This window comes from Neoarius graeffei, chromosome 6, assembly GCF_027579695.1.
Source record: "Neoarius graeffei isolate fNeoGra1 chromosome 6, fNeoGra1.pri, whole genome shotgun sequence".
In the NCBI taxonomy this organism is placed as follows: domain Eukaryota; kingdom Metazoa; phylum Chordata; class Actinopteri; order Siluriformes; family Ariidae; genus Neoarius; species Neoarius graeffei.
The window spans coordinates 10,136,742-10,161,615 of record NC_083574.1 but is presented as its reverse complement, the minus strand read 5'-3'; the positions used below and the strand labels follow the sequence as shown (position 1 = coordinate 10,161,615).

General features: G+C 40.0%; 1 protein-coding gene across 6 annotated transcripts in view; it reads right to left on the bottom strand.

Moving 5' to 3' along the window:
• The window catches only part of LOC132887734 (uncharacterized), a 67,218-nt gene extending 43,128 nt beyond the window's left edge, over nucleotides 1–24,090 (bottom strand). For 3 of the 6 annotated variants that reach the window (XM_060923288.1, XM_060923290.1, XM_060923291.1), the window contains exons 1-42: nucleotides 23,671–24,090; nucleotides 22,737–22,850; nucleotides 21,332–21,420; nucleotides 20,988–21,183; nucleotides 20,787–20,897; nucleotides 19,777–19,878; nucleotides 19,506–19,594; nucleotides 19,223–19,421; nucleotides 19,019–19,132; nucleotides 17,524–17,637; nucleotides 17,243–17,331; nucleotides 16,877–17,075; nucleotides 16,301–16,414; nucleotides 16,074–16,181; nucleotides 15,806–15,894; nucleotides 15,523–15,721; nucleotides 15,319–15,432; nucleotides 14,489–14,602; nucleotides 14,208–14,296; nucleotides 13,842–14,040; nucleotides 13,270–13,383; nucleotides 13,043–13,150; nucleotides 12,786–12,874; nucleotides 12,503–12,701; nucleotides 12,300–12,413; nucleotides 10,417–10,530; nucleotides 8,900–8,988; nucleotides 8,533–8,731; nucleotides 7,975–8,088; nucleotides 7,748–7,855; nucleotides 7,480–7,568; nucleotides 7,197–7,395; nucleotides 6,993–7,106; nucleotides 5,486–5,599; nucleotides 3,598–3,686; nucleotides 3,231–3,429; nucleotides 2,651–2,764; nucleotides 2,424–2,531; nucleotides 2,167–2,255; nucleotides 1,884–2,082; nucleotides 1,680–1,793; nucleotides 103–216 (exon numbers count right to left, since the gene is read on the bottom strand). In XM_060923288.1, coding sequence (XP_060779271.1) covers nucleotides 103–216; nucleotides 1,680–1,793; nucleotides 1,884–2,082; nucleotides 2,167–2,255; nucleotides 2,424–2,531; nucleotides 2,651–2,764; nucleotides 3,231–3,429; nucleotides 3,598–3,686; nucleotides 5,486–5,599; nucleotides 6,993–7,106; nucleotides 7,197–7,395; nucleotides 7,480–7,568; nucleotides 7,748–7,855; nucleotides 7,975–8,088; nucleotides 8,533–8,731; nucleotides 8,900–8,988; nucleotides 10,417–10,530; nucleotides 12,300–12,413; nucleotides 12,503–12,701; nucleotides 12,786–12,874; nucleotides 13,043–13,150; nucleotides 13,270–13,383; nucleotides 13,842–14,040; nucleotides 14,208–14,296; nucleotides 14,489–14,602; nucleotides 15,319–15,432; nucleotides 15,523–15,721; nucleotides 15,806–15,894; nucleotides 16,074–16,181; nucleotides 16,301–16,414; nucleotides 16,877–17,075; nucleotides 17,243–17,331; nucleotides 17,524–17,637; nucleotides 19,019–19,132; nucleotides 19,223–19,421; nucleotides 19,506–19,594; nucleotides 19,777–19,878; nucleotides 20,787–20,897; nucleotides 20,988–21,183; nucleotides 21,332–21,420; nucleotides 22,737–22,850; nucleotides 23,671–24,015 — 5,577 coding nt within the window. In that variant the 5' untranslated portion in view covers nucleotides 24,016–24,090. The remainder of the gene's footprint in view (nucleotides 1–102; nucleotides 217–1,679; nucleotides 1,794–1,883; nucleotides 2,083–2,166; nucleotides 2,256–2,423; nucleotides 2,532–2,650; nucleotides 2,765–3,230; nucleotides 3,430–3,597; nucleotides 3,687–5,485; nucleotides 5,600–6,992; nucleotides 7,107–7,196; nucleotides 7,396–7,479; nucleotides 7,569–7,747; nucleotides 7,856–7,974; nucleotides 8,089–8,532; nucleotides 8,732–8,899; nucleotides 8,989–10,416; nucleotides 10,531–12,299; nucleotides 12,414–12,502; nucleotides 12,702–12,785; nucleotides 12,875–13,042; nucleotides 13,151–13,269; nucleotides 13,384–13,841; nucleotides 14,041–14,207; nucleotides 14,297–14,488; nucleotides 14,603–15,318; nucleotides 15,433–15,522; nucleotides 15,722–15,805; nucleotides 15,895–16,073; nucleotides 16,182–16,300; nucleotides 16,415–16,876; nucleotides 17,076–17,242; nucleotides 17,332–17,523; nucleotides 17,638–19,018; nucleotides 19,133–19,222; nucleotides 19,422–19,505; nucleotides 19,595–19,776; nucleotides 19,879–20,786; nucleotides 20,898–20,987; nucleotides 21,184–21,331; nucleotides 21,421–22,736; nucleotides 22,851–23,670) is intronic. The other 3 variants (XM_060923289.1, XM_060923293.1, XM_060923292.1) reach the window with 3 other exon arrangements.
• Nucleotides 24,091–24,874: the final 784 nt, after the last annotated feature.

Sequence of the window (24,874 nt, the reverse complement as noted above, 5' to 3'; positions counted from 1 at the left end):
AATACATATTTGCACATTATAATAAAGCAAGTTGTTGGAATTAAAAAATTCCTTCAGACTTTTTGTGTCTTTCTTGTCCATGTAATGTACCGGTTTACTTACAGGCATACTGATTGGATTTGAAATGTTCAAAGGTAAGCATGTCAAACTCGAGGTTGTGGTCTGTGTGCTTGTGATTTTCTTTAGTTCCTTATAGGATGAAGTGGTACTCCAGCTCTGAGGAGAAAATGAAGATATCATGCATGTTGTAGAAATGCCACTTGAATAGGAAACATGTACTGTATGTAAGAAAGCCAATACAGCATCGTGCAAAAGCTTTGTTCCCCTCTTTTCTTAGGTCAACCTTAGTTATATGTTTTGATTTTATGACTTCTACATAATTATCCATCACCGCTTATTCTGTGCAGGGTCGCGGGCAAGCTGGAGCCTATCCTAGCTGACTAAAGGTGAGAGGCGGGGTATACCCTGTACTACTCGCCAGATGATCGCAGGGATTACACAGAGACAGCCAAAGCTCTTCACGGTCAAATTAGAGCTTCCAAATCAAATTAACCTGCATGTCTTTGGGGGAAAGTGCACACCTGGAAGAAACCCACGCAGACCAAATGCAAATTCCACACAGAAAGCCCCCCATCAGCCACTGGGTTCAAACCCAGAACCTTCTTGCTGTGAGGTGACAGTGCTAACCACTACACCACCGTGCCACCCAATTCTGCATTATCAAGTCAGTGCAAAAACTTGTTAGATTTCCAAACATTTATATTCCAGCACAACATTAAATATGACAGAAAAATGTTTGTATGGCACAAATAAAAGCAGCATATCACATCAGACTCAATTTTTCAGACAAACAAAAAGAAAACATGATTAAGGACACTGGGCTTCGCTGCACAATCAGAAGCAAGTGTGACAGTCAAAGTGTCCAGAAGAACTGTGGCTGGTTCTTTCAGTTGCTCAGTAAAACCTAAAGCTCATTTCCTTATAAAACTGCATTAACTGTACCTGAGACGACTATTTTTGTTTTTCCTTACAAAGTGTCATAACACGGCGGCATGGAGGTGTAGTGGTTAGTGCTGTCGCCTCACAGCAAGAAAGTCTGGGTTCGAGCCCCGTGGCCGACGAGGGCCTTTCTGTGTGGAGTTTGCATGTTCTCCCCGTGTGGGTGTGCTCTGGTTTCCCCCACAGTCCAAAGACATGCAGGTTAGGTTAACTGGTGACTCTAAATTGACTGTAGGTGTGAATGGGTGTCTATGTGTCAGCCCTGTGATGACCTGGCGACTTGTCCAGGTTGTACCCTGCTTTTCGCCTGTAGTCAGCTGGGATAGGCTCCAACTTGCCTGCGACCCTGTAGAACAGGATCAAGTGGCTAGAGATAATGAAATGAGATGAAGTTGTTCTTATGTAATATGCCGCTTTCTTTCCTAACATCCCGACATTATTATGTGACGTTTGATTTTGTGCTGGAAAACTAATGTTTAGTCACCTAAAATGGATTGTACTGTCTTGCTAATATATCAGTCATAAAATACAAGTCTATAACCAAGTTTGATTTTAAATATCAGGTGCCGAAACTTTTGCACAGAACTATGCATACATACATACATGCATACATACAAAAATGAAACATATATATTCAGGTTGCAACTTTGCCATTAATAACAACAAACTTGTAAACGTACAGCAATAAAACCACAGAGGAGGAGGGAAACTTTTCCACCAACGTGAACTGTAGAAACTTTCTCGAGAGGAATGCGGTGCTTGAATGTGCAATGTTTAAAGCCGTTCACATAGACCTGCAGAAAGAAGATTTATTTGATTATCGATTCCAATATTCCTGTGATTACAATGATCTTTTGTAACTTATTAGAAAGAAATAAACACACCTCATAGCCCTGAGAGTTGATGATGATGAGAATTGTGAAGGCTCCTCCACTGGTGAAGGGTTTAACAGGTGCGTCTATCTGCAGCTCCCAGCTTCTGTTTCTGAAGCTGTTCAGGGCAGTAATACTACCAATGCGAGGGTTGTAGTGAAAAGCGATGTCATCACCATCAGATGGCCCCGTTTTAAAATTTATCTCAAAGCTGTGAAGAGAAACAAAGGTATTGCAGATATCTCCATCAGAAATTCTTCACTCTTCTGGACTACAAAGCGCTTTAATAGCATACCGATTATTATCTTCAGGAGCAATCCCTTGGAAAACGAAAGCTCTGTCTTGTTTTAGCCATCCTGGGATTGCAGCCACATATGGAAGTGCCTTGGCAGAGAAAAGACAATGTGCTCCATCACGTCAATTAAAAAGAAGTGTTCCAAGGTTTAAGGATTCATTCTTTACTTTTGTTAATGTTATAAAGGAATTTGTAAGAAATCATATTGTGCTGTTTGATACCAGTTCATCATGTCTGTAATAGGCTGCTTTACTCACTGGGTTGCTGACTGGATCAGAAACCTCTAATGGGATAAATGTTGAGCTTCCACTTCCCATCAGTATAAATTTCTTCTCTTTCACGAACAAATTAGGACACATCCATTTCTGGTAAAAAAATGAAAATCCCAAGCATGATGTTTAAAGGAACAATTTATGATAAAAAGAAATAATACAAATGATTAAACTATGCCCTGACCATTAATAGAAAGATCTCCTTGACTTACCCGAATAAAACCGCATAGGAGGAGGGAAATGTCTCCATTAACACTAAGTGCTGAAACTTTGTCGAGAGGAATCCGGTGCTTGAAGGTGCAATGTTTTAAACCGTTCACGTAGACCTGCAGAAACAAAGTAGAATTTGTTGTATCACATAATTGTCTGATTTCCAGCATCCTGCTGCAGATGATGAACTAGAAGAGCACTCAAGACAGTGCTTACCTCCACAACGCCACATATTATTAACATCAAAATCAAATGACTTGAACCTAGGACACTACAAAAGCTGTCCACCAAATTTAATCAACAGCTGTTCATTATTTTTCCAATTACATGGGGAACAAACAAAGAAACAAAAACAAAAATTCTGGATGCACATACATATCCAGATTTACATCAAAATCTATTCAACTGTTTGGACCATGTACCAATTTTCCTTAACATTCCATCAAAATCTGTTCACTGATTTTTGTGTTACATAGGGAAAAGGAGACAAGCAAACAAGCAAACAAACAAACAAACAAACAAACAAACAGAGTTGTAAACATAACTTCCTCCAACAAATTTGGCAGTAGGTATAAAATATACCTCATAGCCATTTGAATTGATGGCAATAAAAATTTGGAAGGCTCCTCCCGTGGTGAAGGGTTCATCAGGTGCGTTTTCCTGCGTCTCCCAGCTTCCGTTTCTGAAGCTGTTCAGGGCTGTTATACTACCAAATCGAGGGTTGAAGTGAAATGCGATGTCATCACCATCAGATGGGCCCGTTTTGAAATTAACTGCAAAGCTGGGAAGAGAAACAAAAGGTGTTACAAATATCTGTCAGAAACCAATTAACTGTCATGGACTCCAGTGTAAAAAGAAATCCCTGAATTTAATTGTGCAAGCTTTTCCAACTGTACTAGTTACATATGGTATTTTCTTCATTATTATTCCGAGGGCTTTAGAAGTGTACCTCTTTGCGCCTCCATGAACAGTCCCCTGTAAGAATACAGCCATGTCTTGTTTTAACCCTCCTGGGATTTTGCCGACATATGGAAGTTCCTGGAGTCAGAACAAATTATGTGCACCATTAGCACTAACAGCTATCCATCATGGCAAGGAGAGCAAATATTCCAAGACATAATGGTAATAATAAATATTTGTACATTATTATAAAGTACAACCCCGATTCCAAAAAAGTTGGGACAAAGTACAAATTGTAAATAATAACGGAATGCAATGATGTGGAAGTTTCAAAATTCCATATTTTATTCAGAATAGAACATAGATGACATATCGAATGTTTAAACTGAGAAAATGTATCATTTAAAGAGAAAAAATAGGTGATTTTAGATTTCATGACAACAACACATCTCAAAAAAGTTGGGACAAGGCCATGTTTACCACTGTGAGACATCCCCTTTTCTCTTTACAACAGTCTGTAAATGTCTGGGGACTGAGGAGACAAGTTGCTCAAGTTTAGGGATAGGAATGTTAACCCATTCTTGTCTAATGTAGGATTCTAGTTGCTCAACTGTCTTAGGTCTTTTTTGTCGTATCTTCCGTTTTATGATGCGCCAAATGTTTTCTATGGGTGAAAGATCTGGACTGCAGGCTGGCCAGTTCAGTACCCGGACCCTTCTTCTACGCAGCCATGATGCTGTAATTGATGCAGTATGTGGTTTGGCATTGTCATGTTGGAAAATGCAAGGTCTTGCCTGAAAGAGACGTCGTCTGTATGGGAGCATATGTTGCTCTAGAACCTGGATATACCTTTCAGCATTGATGGTGTCTTTCCAGATGTGTAAGCTGCCCATGCCACACGCACTAATGCAACCCCATACCATCAGAGATGCAGGCTTCTGAACTGAGCGCTGATAACAACTTGGGTCGTCCTTCTCCTCTTTAGTCCGAATGACACGGCGTCCCTGATTTCCATAAAGAACTTCAAATTTTGATTCATCTGACCACAGAACAGTTTTCCACTTTGCCACAGTCCATTTTAAATGAGCCTTGGCCCAGAGAAGACGTCTGCGCTTCTGGATCATGTTTAGATACGGCTTCTTCTTTGAACTATAGAGTTTTAGCTGGCAACGGTGGATGGCACGGTGAATTGTGTTCACAGATAATGTTCTCTGGAAATATTCCTGAGCCCATTTTGTGATTTCCAATACAGAAGCATGCCCGTATGTGATGCAGTGCCATCTAAGGGCCCGAAGATCACGGGCACCCAGTATGGTTTTCCGGCCTTGACCCTTACGCACAGAGATTCTTCCAGATTCTCTGAATCTTTTGATGATATTATGCACTGTAGATGATGATATGTACAAACTCTTTGCAATTTTACACTGTCGAACTCCTTTCTGATATTGCTCCACTATTTGTCGGTGCAGAATTTGGAGGATTGGTGATCCTCTTCCCATCTTTACTTCTGAGAGCCGCTGCCACTCCAAGATGCTCTTTTTATACCCAGTCATGTTAATGACCTATTGCCAATTGACCTAATGAGCTGCAATTTGGTCCTCCAGCTGTTCCTTTTTTGTACCTTTAACTTTTCCAGCCTCTTATTGCCCCTGTCCCAACTTTTTTGAGATGTGTTGCTGTCATGAAATTTCAAATGAGCCAATATTTGGCATGAAATTTCAAAATGTCTCACTTTCGACATTTGATCTGTTGTCTATGTTCTATTGTGAATACAATATTAGTTTTTGAGATTTGTAAATTATTGCATTCCATTTTTATTTACAATTTGTACTTTGTCCCAACTTTTTTGGAATCGGGGTTGTACGTTGTTGGAGTTTAAAAAGTTCCTTCAGACTTTTTGTGTCTTTCTTGTCCATGTAATGTACCGGTTTACTTACAGGCATACTGATTGGATTTGAAATGTTGAAAGGTAAGCATGTCAAACTCGAGGTTGTGGTCTGTGTGCTTGTGATTTTCTTTAGTTCCTTATAGGATGAAGTGGTACTCCAGCTCTGAGGAGAAAATGAAGATATCAAGCATGTTGTAGAAATGCCACTTGAACAGGAAACACGCATGAAAGTCAATAAAGTATTGTGCAAAAGCTTTGTTCCCCTCTTTTCTTAGGTCAACCTTAGTTATATGTTTTGATTTTATGTCTTCTACATAATTATCCATCACCGCTTATTCTGTGCAGGGTCGCGGGCAAGCTGGAGCCTATCCTAGCTGACTAAAGGTGAGAGGCGGGGTACACCCTGGACTAGTCGCCAGATGATCGCAGGGATTACACAGAGACAGCCAAAGCTGTTCACGGTCAAATTAGAGCCTCGAATCAACTTAACCTGCATGTCTTTGGACTGTGGGGGAAACTGGCGCACCTGGAGGAAACCCACGCAGACAAAATGAAAACTCCACACAGAAAGCTCCCCATCAGCCACTGGGCTCAAACCCAGAACCTTCTTGCTGTGAGGCGACAGTGCTAACCACTACACCACTGTGCCAACCAATTCTACATTATCAAGTCAGTGCAAAAACTTGTTAGATTTCCAAACGTTCATTTTCCAGCCCAAAATTAAATATGACAGAAAAATGTTTGCATGGCACAAATAAAAGCAGCATATCACATCAGAGACACTTTTTCAAACAAACAAAAAGAAAACATGATGAAGGACACTGGGCTTCGCTGCACAATAAGAAGCAAGTGTGACAGTCAAAGTGTCCAGAAGAACTGTGGCTGGTTCTTTCAGTTGCTCAGTCAAACCTAAAGCTCATTTCCTTGTAAAACTGCATTCACTGTACCTGAGATGACTATTTTTGTTTTTCCTTACAAAGTCTCATAACACCAAATACTGACTTTGTTTTGTTTAGGACTGTTTCCTGCTCTTTATAGTATTTTTCATGGATAAAACTTTCAGATCGTGAAAACAACTGTCGCCTCACATACGTTTTTTTTTTTCCAATATCTATAATATAGAAATGAGCTTCTCTGATTTTTCTGGAACATCTTGCAGAACCAGCCACAATTCTTCTGGAGACTTTGAATTTTGACACTTGCCTGTTATTTTTCAACCAAAATCTAGCAACTGACAATATGTTATTTATTTACTTATTTTAATCTGATAAGTTGTTCTGATGTAATATGCCGCTTTCTTTCCTAACATCCCGACATTATTATGTGACGTTTGATTTTGTGCTGGAAAACTAATGTTTAGTCGCCTAAAATGGCTTGTACTGTCTTGCTAATATATCAGTCATAAAATACAAATCTATAACAAAGTTTGATTTTAAAAATCGGGTGCCTAAACTTTTGCACAGAACTATCCATACATACATACATAAATACAAAAATCAAACATATACATTCAGGTTGCAACTTTGCCATTAATAACAACAAACTTGTAAACGTACAGCAATAAAACCACAGAGGAGGAGGGAAACTTTTCCACGAACGTGAACTGTAGAAACTTTCTCGAGAGGAATGCGGTGCTTGAATGTGCAATGTTTAAAGCCGTTCACATAGACCTGCAGAAAGAAGATTTACTGAATCATCGATTCCAATATTCCTGTGATTACAATGATCTTCTGTATTTTATTAGAAAGAAATAAACACACCTCATAGCCCTGAGAGTTGATGACGATGAGAATTGTGAAGGCTCCTCCACTGGTGAAGGGTTTAATAGGTGCGTCTATCTGCAGCTCCCAGCTTCTGTTTCTGAAGCTGTTCAGGGCAGTAATACTACCAATGCGAGGGTTGTAGTGAAAAGCGATGTCATCACCATCAGATGGCCCCGTTTTGAAATTTATCTCAAAGCTGTGAAGAGAAACAAAGGTATTGCAGATATCTCCATCAGAAATTCTTCACTCTTCTGGACTACAAAGTGCTTTAATAGCATACCGATTATTATCTTCAGGAGCAATCCCTTGGAAAACAAAAGCTATGTCTTGTTTTAGCCATCCTGGGATTGCAGCCACATATGGAAGTGCCTTGGCAGAGAAAAGACAATGTGCTCCATTAAGTCTCCATCACGTCAATTAAAAAGAAGTGTTCCAAGGTTTAAGGATTCATTCTTAACTTTTGTTAATGTTATAAAGGAATTTGTAAGAAATCATATTGTGCTGTTTGATATCAGTTCATCATGTCTGTAATAGGCTGCTTTACTCACTGGGTTGCTGACTGGATCAGAAACCTCTAATGGGATAAATGTTGAGCTTCCACTTCCCATCAGTATAAATTTCTTCTCTTTCAAGAACAAAGAAGGACACGTCCATTTCTGGTGAGAAAATGAAAATCCCAAGCATGATGTTTAAAGGAACAATTTATGATAAAAAGAAATAATACAAATCATTAAACTATGCCCTGACCATTAATAGAAAGATCTCCTTGACTTACCCGAATTAAACCGTATATGAGGAGGGAAATGTCTCCATTAACACTAAGTGCTGAAACTTTGTCGAGAGGAATCCGGTGCTTGAAGGTGCAATGTTTTAAACCGTTCACGTAGACCTGCAGAAACAAAGTAGGACTTGTTGTATCACATGATTGTCTGATTTCCAGCATCCTGCTGCAGATGATGAACTAGAAGGGCACTCAAGAGAGTGCTTACCTCCACAACGCCACATATTATCAACATCATTATCAAATCACTTGAACCTAGGACACTAAAAAAGCTGTCCACCAAATTTAATCAAAAGCTGTTCATTACTTTTTGAATTACATGGGGAACAAACAAAGAAAGAAACAAACAAAAATTCTGGATGCACATACATATCCAGATTTACATCAAAATCTAATCAATTGTTGTTTGGCCCATGGACCAATTTTCCTCAACATTCCATCAAAATCTGTTCACTGATTTTTGTGTTACATTGGGAAAAGACAGACAGACAAACAAACGGAGTTGTAAACATAACTTCTTCCAACAAAGTTGGCAGTAGATATAAAACATACCTCATAGCCATTTGAATTGATGGCAATAAAAATTTGGAAGGCTTCTCCCGTGGTGAAGGGTTCATCAGGTGCGTTTTCCTCCGTCTCCCAGGTTCCGTTTCTGAAGCTGTTCAGGGCTGTTATACTACCAAAGCGAGGGTTGAAGTGAAATGCGATGTCATCACCGTCAGATGGGCCCGTTTTGAAATTAACTGCAAAGCTGGGAAGAGAAACAAAAAGTGTTACAAATATCTGTCAGAAACCGATTAACTCTCATGGACTCCAGTGTAAAAAGAAATCCCTGAATTTAATTGTGCAAGCATTTCCAACTGTACTAGTTACATATGGTGTTTTCTTCATTATTATTCCGAGGGCTTTAGAAGTGTACCTCTTTGCGTCTCCATGAACAGTCCCCTGTAAGAATACAGCCATGTCTTGTTTTAACCCTCCTGGGATTTTGCCGACATATGGAAGTTCCTGGAATCAGAACAAATTATGTGCACCATTAGCACTATCAGCTATCCATCATGGGAAGGAGAACAAATATTCCAAGACCAGTGACGTGCACAGGATTATAGAGGGGCAGGGGCTCAAAGTCAGAAAAAGGGCAGCAAGTGCATGATTTTTTTCCCCGGTCCTTTCCAAAATATAGAAATGTAGAATTAAAATTAACGTACTAATAGGAAGGTAAGTGTGTTGGTGAAAGTGATATGCAATTGCCATTTCTTTTGTGTCAGCAAAATTGTCACTCACATTATCATAGGCTTGGAAGACATGCAAAGCAATAAAACACTGGTGCATTATTAGGCTTTTTTATTGTTAAAGATTTAACATTGAACAGTGAAACCTCAACTTTGAACAAATAAGTAAATAGCCTGATGGACAAAATGATAAAAATCAGTCCTTCCTCTCATAAAGGTAGAAGCCTAACATTCCAGGGGCCTTAAAGCAATAACCTTCTGGGGGCCATGTCCCTGTAGATATTAATGACCTCATTGTGATTTATGGGTATGTCTTTTTCAATCGAGAGGAGAAGGAGATCAGAGAGCCTCTCTTCTTTGCACAGGCTTCTGAGTACATTTTTCACAAGCTTTTGTTTTTGTTTTTTTCTGAAACATAACCCACATTTGATTTGAGCACGTTGTGGAAGAGGTCGACGACTAGTTATATATACAAGAGGAGAATGTAAGCTTCCCGACGATATATGATACTTGCATGTACACCGAAGCATGGCCGAGGTAATCAATTGTGAACAGTAACAGGTCAGGTCACGTCAGTTAACAAGCAGATTATTAAACTACAGAGACTTAAATTATTTGCACAAATGTCAGTAGGCCTACAAACGCCCAAATGTCATGTCCATACAGTTTGAAAGGGCTAACTGTTAGACCATAACTCACATGTTCAAGCTGCCTCACTGTCGCGGCTCCTCTGTTATCATTGTGGCAGCGCGCGCAGCGGCTTCTTCCCTCTCACTCAGTCCGCGCGCCCCCTCTCTCAGTGCGCGCCCCCTCTCTCTGGCCGCGCGCTCCCTCTCTCTGGCCGCGCTCAAGCAGAGCAGCAATGCACAGAGAAGCGGCAGCTCAACGCACACAGCCACCCCGCATTACAGGAACATTGGTAGATTGCCGTGGAGTTTTTGTACCGCCATTGTTTTAAACTTCTAACAGGACTGTATTATTTATTATTAGGATTATTATTATTTTAAAAGGGCAACATTTAATTCAAGGCAAAAAGGGCAGGGGCTCAAGCACCCCTAAAGCCCTATGTGTGCACGTGCCTGTCCAAGACATAATGTTAATAATACATATTTGCACATTATTATAAAGTACGTTGTTGGAGTTTAAAAAGTTCCTTCAGACTTTTTGTGTCTTTCTTGTCCATGTAATGTACCGGTTTACTTACAGGCATACTGATTGGATATGAAATGTTGAAAGGTAAGCATGTCAAACTCGAGGTCGAGGTCTGTGTGCTTGGGATTTTCTTTAGTTCCTTATAGGATGAAGTGGTACTCCAGCTCTGAGGAGAAAATGAAGATATCAAGCATGTTGTAGAAATGCCACTTGAACAGGAAACACGCAAGAAAGAAAGTCAATACAGTATCGTGCAAAAGCTTTGTTCCCCTCTTTTCTTAGGTCAACCTTAGTTATATGTTTTGATTTTATGACTTCTACATAATTATCCATCCCCGCTTATTCTGTGCAGGGTCGCGGGCAAGTTGGAGCCTATCCTAGCTGACTAAAGGTGAGAGGCGGGGTACACCCTGGACTAGTCGCCAGATGATCGCAGGGCTGACACAGAGACAGCCAAAGCTCTTCACGGTCAAATTAGAGCCTCCAATCAACTTAACCTGCATGTCTTTGGACTGTGGGGGAAACCGGCACACCTGGAGGAAACCCACGCAGACAAAATGAAAACTCCACACAGAAAGCCCCCCCATCAGCCACTCGGCTCAAACCCAGAACCTTCTTGCTGTGAGGCGACAGTGCTAACCACTACACCAGCGTGCCAACCAATTCTACATTATCAAGTCAGTGCAAAAACTTGTTAGATTTCCAAACATTCATTTTCCAGCACAAAATTAAATATGACAGAAAAATCTTTGCATGGCACGAATAAAAAGAGCATATCACATCAGAGACACTTTTACAGACAAACAAAAAGAAAACATGATGAAGGACCCTGGGCTTCGCTGCACAATAAGAAGCAAGTGTGACTGTCAAAGTGTCCAGAAGAACTGTGGCTGGTTCTGTCAGTTGCTCAGTCAAACCTAAAGCTCATTTCCTTATAAAACTGCATTCACTGTACCTGAGATGACTATTTTTGTTTTTCCTTACAAAGTCTCATAACACCAAATACTGACTTTGTTTCCTTTAGGACTGTTTCCTGTTCTTCATAGTATTTTTCATGGAGAAACCTTTCAGATCGTGAAAACAACTGTCGCCTCACATACGTATTTTTTTTCAATATCTATAATATATAAATTAACTTCTCTGATTTTTCTGGAACATCTTGCAGAACCAGCCACAATTCTTCTGGAGACTATAATTTTGACTTTGACTTTTGACACTTGCCTGTTATTTTTCAACCAAAATCTAGCAGCTGACAATAAGTTATTTATTTATTTATTTTAATCTGATAGTTGTTTTTAGGGTGGCACGGTGGTGTAGTGGTTAGCGCTGTCGCCTCACAGCAAGAAGGTTCTGGGTTCGAGCCCCGTGGCCGGCGAGGGCCTTTCTGTGCGGAGTTTGCATGTTGTCCGCGTGGGTTTCCTCCGGGTGCTCTGGTTTCCCCCACGATCCAAAGGCATGCAGGTTAGGTTAATTGGTGACTCTAAATTGACTGTAGGTGTGAATGGTTGTCTGTGTCTATGTGTCAGCCCTGTGATGACCTGGCGACTTGTCCAGGGTGTACCCCACCTTTCGCCCATAGTCAGCTGGTATAGGCTCCAGCTTGCCTGCAACCCTGTAGAACAAGATAAAGCGGCTAGAGATAATGAGAAGTTGTTCTGATGGAATATGCCACTTTCTTTCCTAACATCCCGTCATTATTTTGTGACATTTGATTTTGTGCTGGAAAACTAATGTTTATTCGTCTAAAACGGTTTGTACTGTCTTGATAATATATCAGTCATAAAATACAAATCTATAACAAAGTTTGCATTTAAAAAATCGGGTGCCTAAACTTTTGCACAGAACTATGCATACATACATACATAAATACAAAAATCAAACATATACATTCAGGTTGCAACTTTGCTATTAATAACAACAAATTTGTAAACGTACAGCAATAAAACCACAGAGGAGGAGGGAAACTTTTCCACCAACGTGAACTGTAGAAACTTTCTCGAGAGGAATGCGGTGCTTGAATGTGCAATGTTTAAAGCCGTTCACATAGACCTGCAGAAAGAAGATTTATTTGATTGTCGATTCCAATATTCCTGTGATTACAACGATCTTCTGTAACTTTTAGAAAGAAATAAACACACCTCATAGCCCTGAGAGTTGATGACTATGAGAATTGTGAAGGCTCCTCCACTGGTGAAGGGTTTAACAGGTGCGTCTATCTGCAGCTCCCAGCTTCTGTTTCTGAAGCTGTTCAGGGCAGTAATACTACCAATGCGAGGGTTGTAGTGAAATGCGATGTCATCACCATCAGATGGCCCCGTTTTGAAATTTATCTCAAAGCTGTGAAGAGAAACAAAGGTATTGCAGATATCTCCATCAGAAATTCTTCACTCTTCTGGACTACAAGGCGCTTTAATAGCATACCGATTATTATCTTCAGGAGCAATCCCTTGGAAAACGAAAGCTATGTCTTGTTTTAGCCATCCTGGGATTGCAGCCACATATGGAAGTGCCTTGGCAGAGAAAAGACAATGTGCTCCATCACGTCAATTAAAAAGAAGGGTTCCAAAGTTTAAGGATTCATTCTTTACTTTTGTTAATGTTATAAAGGAATTTGTAAGAAATCATATTGTGCTGTTTGATACCAGTTCATCATGTCTGTAATAGGCTTCTTTACTCACTGGGTTGCTGACTGGATCAGAAACCTCTAATGGGATAAATGTTGAGCTTCCACTTCCCATCAGTATAAATTTCTTCTCTTTCACGAACAAAGAAGGACACGTCCATTTCTGGTGAGAAAATGAAAATCCCAAGCATGATGTTTAAAGGAACAATTTATGATAAAAATAAATAATACAAATCATTAAACTATGCCCTGACCATTCATAGAAAGATCTCCTTGACTTACCTGAATAAAACCACATAGGAGGAGGGAAATGTCTCCATTAACACTAAGTGCTGAAACTTTGTCGAGAGGAATCCGGTGCTTGAAGGTGCAATGTTTTAAACCGTTCACGTAGACCTGCAGGAACAAAGTAGAACTTGTTGTATCACATGATTGTCTGATTTCCAGCATCCTGCTGCAGATGATGAACTAGAAGGGCACTCAAGAGAGAGCTTACCTCCACAACGCCACATATTATCAACATCATTATCAAATCACTTGAACCTAGGACACTACAAAAGCTGTCCACCAAATTTAATCAAAAGCTGTTCATTACTTTTTGAATGACATGGGGAACAAACAAAGAAACAAACAAGCAAAAATTCTGGATGCACATACATATCCAGATTTACATCAAAATCTTTTCAGTTGTTGTTTGGCCCATGGACCAATTTTCCTTAAAATTCCATCAAAATCCATTCACTGATTTTTGATTTAAATTCGTAAAACATAAACAATCAAACAAACTAACAAAGAAAGAAACAGTTGTAAACATAACTTCCTCCAACAAAGTTGGAAGTAGGTATAAAATATACCTCATAGCCATTTGAATTGATGGCAATAAAAATTTGGAAGGCTCCTCCCGTGGTGAAGGGTTCATCAGGTGCGTTTTCCTGCGTCTCCCAGCTTCCATTTCTGAAGCTGTTCAGGGCTGTTATACTACCAAAGCGAGGGTTGAAGTGAAATGCGATGTCATCACCGTCCGATGGGCCCGTTTTGAAATTAATTGCAAAGCTGGGAAGAGAAACAAAAGTGTAACAAATATCTGTCAGAAACCGATTATCTCTCATGGACTCCAGTGTAAAAAGAAATCTCTAAATTTAATTGTGCAAGCTTTTCCAACTGTACTAGTTACATATCGGGTTTTCTTCATTATTATTCCAAGGGCTTTAGAAGTGTACCTCTTTGCGTCTCCATGAACAGTCCCCTGTAAGAATACAGCCATGTCTTGTTTTAACCCTCCTGGGATTTTGCCGACATATGGAAGTTCCTGGAGTCAGAACAAATTATGTGCACCATTAGCACTATCAGCTATCCATCATGGCAAGGAGAACAAATATTCCAAGACATAAGGTTAATAATACATATTTGCACATTATTATAAAGTATGTTCTTGGAGTTGAAAAAGTTCCTTCATACATTTTGTGTCTTTCTAGTTCATGTAATGTACCGGTTTACTTACAGGCATACTGATTGGATGTGAAATGTTGAAAGGTAAGCATGTCAAACTCGAGGTTGTGGTCTGTGTGCTTGTGATTTTCTTTAGTTCCTTATAGGAAGAAGTGGTACTCCAGCTCTGAGGAGAAAATGAAGATATCAAGCATGTTGTAGAAATGCCACTTGAACAGGAAACACGCAAGAAAGAAAGTCAATACAGTATGGGGCAAAAGTGTTCATCACCTCTTTTCTTAGGTCAAACTTAGTTATATATTTTGATTTTTTGACATCCACATTATTATCCATCCATTATCTGTCACCACTTATCCTGTCCAGGGTCACTGGCAAGCTGGAGCCTATCCCAGCTGACTATGGGCGAAAGGCGGGGTACCGGTACACCCTGGACAAGTCGGCAGGTCATTACAGGGCTGACACATAGACACAGACAACCACTCACACTCACATTCACACCTACGGTTAATTTAGAGTCACCAGTTAACCTAACCTGCATGTCTTTGGACTGTGGGGGAAACCGGGGCACCCGGAGGAAACCCACACGGACACGGGGAGAACATGCAAACTCCACACAGAAAGGCCCTTGCCGGCCACGGGGCTCGAACCCGGACCTTCTTGCTGTGAGGCGACAGCGCTAACCACTACACCAACGTGCCGCCCGTCTTGATAATATATCAGTCATAAAATACAAATCGGTAACAAAGTTTGGATTTAAAAAATCGGGTGCCTAAACTTTTGCACAGAACTATGCATACATACATACATACATACATACAAAAATCAAACATATACATTCAGGTTGCAACTTTGCCATTAATAACAACAAACTTGTAAACGTACAGCAATAAAACCACAGAGGAGGAGGGAAACTTTTCCACCAACGTGAACTGTAGAAACTTTCTCGAGAGGAATGCGGTGCTTGAATGTGCAATGTTTAAAGCCGTTCACATAGACCTGCAGAAAGAAGATTTATTTGATTATTGATTCCAATATTCCTGTGATTACAACGATCTTCTGTAACTTATTAGAAAGAAATAAACACACATCATAGCCCTGAGAGTTGATGACGATGAGAATTATGAAGGCTCCTCTTCTGGTGAAGGGTTTAATAGGTGCGTCTATCTGCAGCTCCCAGCTTCCGTTTCTGAAGCTGTTCAAGGCAGTAATACTACCAATGCGAGGGTTGTAGTGAAAAGCGATGACATCACCATCAGATGGCCCCATTTTGAAATTTATCGCAAAGCTGTGAAGAGAAACAAAGGTATTGCAGATATCTCCATCAGAAATTCTTCACTCTTCTGTACTACAAAGTGCTTTAATAGCATACCGATTATTATTTTCAGGAGCAATCCCTTGGAAAACGAAAGCTATGTCTTGTTTTAGGGCTCCTGGGATTGCAGCCACATATGGAAGTGCCTTGGCAGAGAAAAGACAATGTGCTCCATCAAGTCTCCATCACGTCAATTAAAAAGAAGTGTTCCAAGGTTTAAGGATTCATTCTTTACTTTTGTTAATGTTATAAAGGAATTTGTAAGAAATCATATTGTGCTGTTTGATACCAGTTCATCATGTCTGTAATAGGCTGCTTTACTCACTGGGTTGCTGACTGGATCAGAAACCTCTAATGGGATAAATGTTGAGCTTCCACTTCCCATCAGTATAAATTTCTTCTCTTTCACGAACAAAGAAGGACACATCCATTTCTGGTGAGAAAATGAAAATCCCAAGCATGATGTTTAAAGGAACAATTTATGATAAAAAGAAATAATACAAATCATTAAACTATGCCCTTACCATTAATAGAAAGATCTCGTTAACTTACCTGAATAAAACCGCATAGGAGGAGGGAAATGTCTCCATTAACACTAAGTGCTGAAACTTTGTCGAGAGGAATCCGGTGCTTGAAGGTGCAATGTTTTAAACCGTTCACGTAGACCTGCAGAAACAAAGTAGGACTTGTTGTATCACATGATTGTCTGATTTCCAGCATCCTGCTGCAGATGATGAACTAGAAGGGCACTCAAGAGAGTGCTTACCTCCACAACGCCACATATTATCAACATCATTATCAAATAACTTGAACCTAGGACACTAAAAAAGCTGTCCACCAAATTTAATCAAAAAGCTGTTCATTACTTTTTGAATTACATGGGGAACAACCAAAGAAACAAATAAACAAAAATTTTGAATTCACATACATATCCAGATTTACATCAAAATCTATTCAGTTGTTGTTTGGCCCATGGACCAATTTTCCTTAACATTCCATCAAAATCCATTCACTGATTTTTTATTTAAATTCGTAAAACATAAACAATCAAACAAACTAACAAAGAAAGAAACAAACAGTTGTAAACATAACTTCCTCCAATAAAGTGGAAGTAGGTATAAAATATACCTCATAGCCATTTGAATTGATGGCAATAAAAATTTGGAAGGCTCCTCCCGTGGTGAAGGGTTCATCAGGTGCGTTTTCCTCCGTCTCCCAGCTTCCGTTTCTGAAGCTGTTCAGGGCTGTTATACTACCAAAGCGAGGGTTGAAGTGAAATGCGATGTCATCACCGTCAGATGGGCCCGTTTTGAAATTAATTGCAAAGCTGGGAAGAGAAACAAAAGTGTTACAAATATCTGTCAGAAACTGATTATCTCTCATGGACTCCAGTGTAAAAAGAAATCCCTGAATTTAATTGTGCAAGCTTTTCCAACTGTACTAGTTACAGATGGGGTTTTGTTCATTATTATTCCGAGGGCTTTAGAAGTGTACCTCTTTGCGTCTCCATGAACAGTCCCCTGTAAGAATACAGCCATGTCTTGTTTTAACCCTCCTGGGATTTTGCCAACATATGGAAGTTCCTGGAGTCAGAACAAATTATGTGCACCATTAGCACTATCAGCTATCCATCATGGCAAGGAGAGCAAATATTCCAAGACATAATCTTAATAATACATATTTGCACATTATTATAAACTATGTTGTTGGAGTTGAAAAAGTTCCTTCATACATTTTGTGTCTTTCTAGTTCAAGTAATGTACCGGTTTACTTACAGGCATACTGATTGGATTTGAAATGTCGAAAGGTAAGCATGTCAAACTCGAGGTTGTGGTCTGTGTGCTTGTGATTTTCTTTAGTTCCTTATAGGATAAAGTGGTACTCCAGCTCTGAGGAGAAAATGAAGATATCAAGCATGTTGTAGAAATGCCACTTGAACAGGAAACACGTAAGAAAGAAAGTCAATACAGTATCGTGCAAAAGGGTTCACCTCTTTTCTTAGGTCAAACTTAGTTATATATTTTGATTTTTTGACATCCACATTATTGTTCATCTATTATCTGTTACCGCTTATCCTGTCCAGGGTCACTGGCAAGCTGGGGCCTATCCCAGCTGACTATGGGCGAGAGACTTGGTACACCGTGGACAAGTCACCAGATCATTGCAGGGCTGACACATCGAGACAAACAACCATTCAAACTCACATTCACACCTTCGGTCAATTTAGAGCCACCGATTAGCCTAACCTGCATTGCTTTGGACTGTTGGGGAAACCGGAGCACATGGAGGAAACCCACACAGATACGGGAAGAACATGCAAACTCCACATAGAAAGGCCCCTGTCAGCTACTGGACTCAAACCCAGAACCTTCTTGCTATGAAGCAACATTGCTAACCACTACACCACCTTGCCACCCCCCTCTACATTAACAAAGACATGTTAGACTTCTAAACATTAGTTTACCAGCACAAAATTAAATGGGACAGAAAATTCGCAACAGAGTCACTTTTTCAGACAAACAAAAAGACAACATAATGAAGGCAACTGGGCTTCGCTGCACAATAAGAAGCAAGTGTGACAGTCAAAGTGTCCAGAAGAACTGTGGCTGGTTCTTTCAGTTGCTCAGTAAAACCTAAAGCTCATTTCCTTATAAAACTGCATTCACTGTACCTGAGACGACTATTTTTGTTTTTCCTTACAAAGTCTCATAACACCAAATACTGACTTTGTTTCGTTGAGAACTGTTTCCTGCTCTTTGTAGTATTTTTCATGGAGAAACCTTTCAGATCGTGAAAACAATTCTCGCTTCACACAGAATTTGTTTTGTGATATCTCTAATATAGAAATTAGCTTCTCTAATCTTTATGGATCATCTTGCAGAACCAGCCACAATTCTTCTGGAGGCTTTAATTTTGACTTTGAATTTTGACACTTGCCTGTTATTTTTCAACCAAAATCCAGCAGCCTTCTCTATGTTTTTTTTTTTTGTCTGATAAGTTATGCTTATGTAATATGCTGCTTTCTTTAATTATATCCAGACATTATTATGTGACATTTTATTTTGTTCTGGAAAACTAATGTTAACCATCTACAATGATTTGTACTGTCTTGATAATTTATATGTCATGAAATAAAGTTCGTATTTAATATATTGAGTGCCTAAACTTTTGTACAGTACTGTACATACATACTGTCCATACATACACAAATAAAACATATATTCAGGTTGCAGCACTCTGCCATTAATAACAACAAACTTGTAAACGTACAGCAATAAAACCACAGAGGAGGAGGGAAACTTTTCCACCAACGTGAACTGTAGAAACTTTCTCGAGAGGAATGCGGTGCTTGAATGTGCAATGTTTAAAGCCGTTCACATAGACCTGCAGAAAGAAGATTTATTTGATTATCGATTCCAATATTCCTGTGATTACAATGATCTTCTGTATTTTATTAGAAAGAAATAAACACACCTCATAGCCCTGAGAGTTGATGACGATGAGAATTATGAAGGCTCCTCCACTGGTGAAGGGTTTAACAGGTGCGTCTATCTGCAGCTCCCAGCTTCTGTTTCTGAAGCTGTTCAGGGCAGTAATACTACCAATGCGAGGGTTGTAGTGAAAAGCGATGTCATCACCATCAGATGGCCCCGTTTTGAAATTTATCTCAAAGCTGTGAAGAGAAACAAAGGTATTGCAGATATCTCCATCAAAACTTCCTCACTCTCCTGGACTACAAAGTGCTTTAATAGCATACCGATTATTATCTTCAGGAGCAATCCCTTGGAAAACAAAAGCTATGTCTTGTTTTAGCCATCCTGGGATTGCAGCCACATATGGAAGTGCCTTGGCAGAGAAAAGACAATGTGCTTCATCAAGTTTCCATCACGTCAATTATAAAGAACTCTTCCAAAATTTAAGGTTAAAATGCATATTTTGTACATTTTATATCTTTTTTTCATGAAAATGTCTTTTTTTAATATATTTTTTACATATGTCCAATGTCTCTTTTAGCCTCCTTTACTCACTGGATTGGTGATCAGATCAGAAACCTCTAATGGGATGAATGTTGTGCTTCCGATTCCCATCAGTATCAGTTTGCTGTTTTTGAATGAAGGCTGTGTCCATTTCTAGTGAGGAAATAAATAAATCAAGAATGAGCTTTCAAGAAGTGACTCCCCCTCCACACCCCAAAAATCTCATCTCATCTCATTATCTCTAGCTGCTTTATCCTGTTCTACAGGGTCACAGGCAAGCTGGAGCCTATCCCAGCTGACTACGGGCGAAAGGCGGGGTACACCCTGGACAAGTCACCAGGTCATCACAGGGCTGACACATAGACACAGACAACCATTCACACTCACATTCACACCTACGGTCAATTTAGAGTCACCAGTTAACCTAACCTGCATGTCTTTGGACTGTGGGGGAAACTGGAGCACCCGGAGGAAACCCAGGCGGACACAGGGAAAACATGCAAACTCCACACAGAAAGGCCCTCGCCGGCCATGGGGCTCGAACCCGGACCTTCTTGCTATGAGGCGACAGCGCTAACCACTACACCAATGTGCAGCCCCCACCCCAAAAATCTCATCTCATCTCATTATCTCTAGCCGCTTTATCCTGTTCTACAGGGTCGCAGGCAAGCTGGAGCCTATCCCAGCTGACTACGGGCGAAAGGCGGGGTACACCCTGGACAAGTCGCCAGGTCATCACAGGGCTGACACATAGACACAGACAACCATTCACACTCACATTCACACCTACGGTCAAGTTTAGAGTCACCAGTTAACCTAACCTGCATGTCTTTGGACTGTGGGGGAAACCGGAGCACCCGGAGGAAACCCACGCGGACACGGGGAGAACATGCAAACTCCACACAGAAAGGCCCTCACCGGCCACGGGGCTCGAACCCGGACCTTCTTGCTATGAGGCGACAGCGCTAACCACTACACCACCATGCAGCCCCCACCCCAAAAATAATAATCTAAAATAATAAAAAATGATCCAATTAATTTCTATAAACCAATGTACTTACTTCAAATCCGAACCACATTATTAAAACATCTCCTGACATTGCAAGTGTAGTAACTTTGTTTAAAGGAATGCGGTGACTGAACTTGTAGAAAAGCACTCCATTCAGATGGACCTGTTGAAAAGTTGCACATTTGCTTAGATTTTACTTAAATACTTTGTTTATTTTAATTTTCAATTTATTTTTATTCATTCAGTAACCCACCTCATAGAAATCCTTATGGATGAGAAACAGCAATTTAAAGGGTGCCCCCATCTCAAAGTTTCCGGGACGTAATTCCTCCTTCTGCCATCTCCCATTTCTGAAGATGTTCATGTAGACGTAAAGACCAATCCGGGGGTTGAAATGAAAAGCGACGTCATCAGCATCTTTTTCTCCTGTTTTGAAATTTATTTGAAATCTGCATAGGAAAAACATTACAATCACAAAATAGAACAGATGTCATTCAAAGTAATGCTGACTTATAAATGCACTTTATATATCTGTAGCAGCTACAAACCAAAAATTATAATGTTTAAAAAAATATTTAGAAAGAAATGATAGCATACTGTTTGGCATGAAGAGGGACAATCCCTTCGACATGCAGTCGCATTCCTGGTCTTATACCTCCATCTATTGTTCCAACATAAGGAATGGGCTGTGGCACAATGAAGAAATTACAATTACCAAGACATTAATATAAATTAATATTTGGTGCATTATACTGGACATAGTGTTGTTAAAAACAAAATAGGAATTGTTGTATTTAATAATAAACTTTATTAGGCACAGGATTTCAAAAGCTGACACCTATTTACATGAAAGCTGTGTATAATATAAATATAAATTAATGGCAAATATATAATGACATAGAATAAATAAAATATAATAATGTGGATAAAATGTTAAAACCTATAACGATTTGTATTGATAATGGAAACTTTCAGAAATAGTATGAAAATTATAATAACATAGAGGATTGAGTACATTGGACAATTTAGAGTTAATCTAGAACATTTTTTGTTATATACATAACCAATAATTTGAGCAAAATGATTTGACACAGTTTTAAACTATAAAATGAGACGGTTGAATAATTTAGAAGCGGAATATTTGAAGGATCTATAACCAGACTTGGATGATATTTCAACCATGTGAATGTTAAAATTGTTTCTAGTGTTGCAGTTATATACTTCAGCATTGTGGTAAACATGTTCTTGAGGTATGATGGGCAAAATCCTTTCAAGCATCTCATCTCATTATCTCTAGCCGCGTTATCCTTCTACAGGGTCGCAGGCAAGCTGGAGCCTATCCCAGCTGACTACGGGCGAAAGGCAGGGTACACCCTGGACAAGTCGCCAGGTCATCACAGGGCTGATACATAGACACAGACAACCATTCACACTCACGGTCAATTTAGAGTCACCAGTTAACCTAACCTGCATGTCTTTGGACTGTGGGGGAAACTGGAGCACCCGGAGGAAACCCACGCGGGCACGGGGAGAACATGCAAACTCCGCACAGAAAGGCCCTCGCCGGCCATGGGGCTCGAACGTACTGTGAGGCGACAGCGCTAACCACTACACCACCGTGCTGCCCTCCTTTCAAGCATTTGAATGCAAATAGGTATTTATGGAAAGTCCAACAATCAGTTAAAGGGATCCAACCCAGCTCTCTAAACAAGTTTTCAGACTGTTCTTCTCTGCTCTTCTTTTGTAGAATAAATACAAGCACCTCTTTTCTGCAACCTTAGTCATCTGTCAAGGCTTGTTTTGTCAGCATTAGACCAGACTACATCACAGTATTCATAAAGAGGCTGAACCAAAGTGTCATGAAGATACTTGTACGTCTCCACAGTGAGATACTTTCTAATCCTCCTCAAAAGGTATAATCTTTTAGCTACTTTTCCAGAGAGATCATCAATATGATTACGCCAAGTCATTTATCTTTTTTTATGTGCATTTTTTTACTCACAGGTTGGATAACTGGATTTGAAACCTCAGATGGGATGGTTCCGCTGGTTTGAAATGAAACTCCCATGCCGATTTTCATTTGCCCTGTACATGGCAATCCTGGCCATCCTCCCTGCTGGATGGAAAAAAAAAAGTAGACATTAGAATGAAGTTGAACGGTCTCAAAAATTTTACATTTTGTTCTTTTCCTATTTCCAAAAATAATCACACTTGACCACAGGATAAAATTAGAAAGAACTGCCTGAGATAACTGTCATTATATGAACATACAGGACACTGAAACAGTATACGGTATACTCACTGTATACACATTATATGCAGTATATACAGGGGAGAAAAATATATCAGAGAGAGGAACCTCTTCATATTAGTGAATTGTCATATATTTTTGAGGTGATAACTCTAAAATGTAATCGTGTTTAGTGTGACTTCATGTGCTGAAGCCAGTTTCCTGTTCATCAAATGTTGTTCGAAGTGACTTTATTTTGAGGTGAACAAAATTTCCTTACATTTCACTTTTAAAGTAAAAAAACCCCAAACATTTTATTTAAAAAAAGCTTTGTCAGTTATGAATGTTCAAAATCCTATTGTACACTGACGAGAGGAGAGAATGCTGCAATCCTATGTTAGGAAATCAATCAGCTCATGCTTTGTTGGGTTATCGCACCAAATATTGTTTCATTTACTACTGTTTACTGAAGTTAATATTATGTCTTTTTTTAACATAGAAACATTTAATTTCATTATTTTCGATGGCATGTTTCCTCTACAGCATTCTTTTGCATGTGCTATATGACTTTTGCACAGAACTACATACAACTCAATCAAATAAATTGCAGGGACTAAGCTGGGAGGGGTGGGTGATATTTTGCTGATTTAGAGTTGACTATTGCAAACAAAAGCAAATAATGCATTACCATCAGAAGACTACTTACAAAAAACGGCCTTTCGGGAGGGCTTTGGCCACGACAACCCCATCTCCTGGGAGGGCTCTTGCTCTGGTCACGACGATCCCCTCTCCTGGGAGGGCTCTTGCTCTGGTCACGATGACCCCCTCTTCTGGGAGGGCTCTTGCTCTGGTCACGACGACCCCCTCTCCTGGGAGGACTCTCGCTACTCTCACGACTACCTCTCCTGGGAGGGCTCTTGCTCTGGTCACGACGACCCCCTCTCCTGGGAGGGCTCTCGCTATGGTCACGACTACCCCCTCTCCTGGGAGGGCTCTTGCTATGGTCACGACGACCCCTTCTTCTTCCTTGTCCTCTTCCCTGACAGCTCATGCTGGCAAAAAGCAAGAGAAGAGAAGAGAAGATGCACACACTAGGCAAATTCTGTGAGAACAGAATTAGTGTCTGATCCTAGGGACGGAGTTTTATACGGTACCACTGATGGGGTGGAACTCCTTTACTCCTTTTGATCTCAGGTTAATGAAAGTCCCCAAGGCATTTTAATGAATGTGATGAACCGTTTAAAATCGTTAACCCTTTAGCAGTGAATCCCTGAAACTGAATTCTGAATTTATTACACAATCAATCAGTGGTAAAGCCATGGCCTAATGGTTAAAGAATTAGCTTTGTAACCAAAAGATTGCTGGCTTGATTCCCTGGACCAGGAAGAATGGCTGAAGTGCCCTTGAGCAAGGCACCTAACCCCCAACAGCTCCCCAGGCTGCTCTGGGTATGTTATATGTCATTCTGGATAAGCGTGTCTGCTAAATGCCATTAATGTAATGCTTCAATAAACTGTAATGTTGTGTTTATGGTTGACATTAAAGTATTTATTTTTTAAGGTTTCATGCATGACAAGTGAAAATTGGAAAATTGGTACTTGTGCAAGAAATCCATTAAGATGATGGAAAAACAACTCATGAAGGCAAACTATCCATCCATTATCCATAACCACTTATCCTGTGCAGGGTTGCAGGCAAGCTGGAGCCTATCCCAGTTGACTACAGGTGAGAGGTGGGTACACCCTGGACAAGTCACCAAATGATCGCAGGGCTGACACATAGAGACAAACAACCATTCACATTCACACCTACGGTCAATTTAGAGCCTCCAATTAATATAACTAACCTGCATGTCTTTGGACTGTGGGGGAAACCAGAGCACTCAGAGTAAACCCACACAGACACAGGGA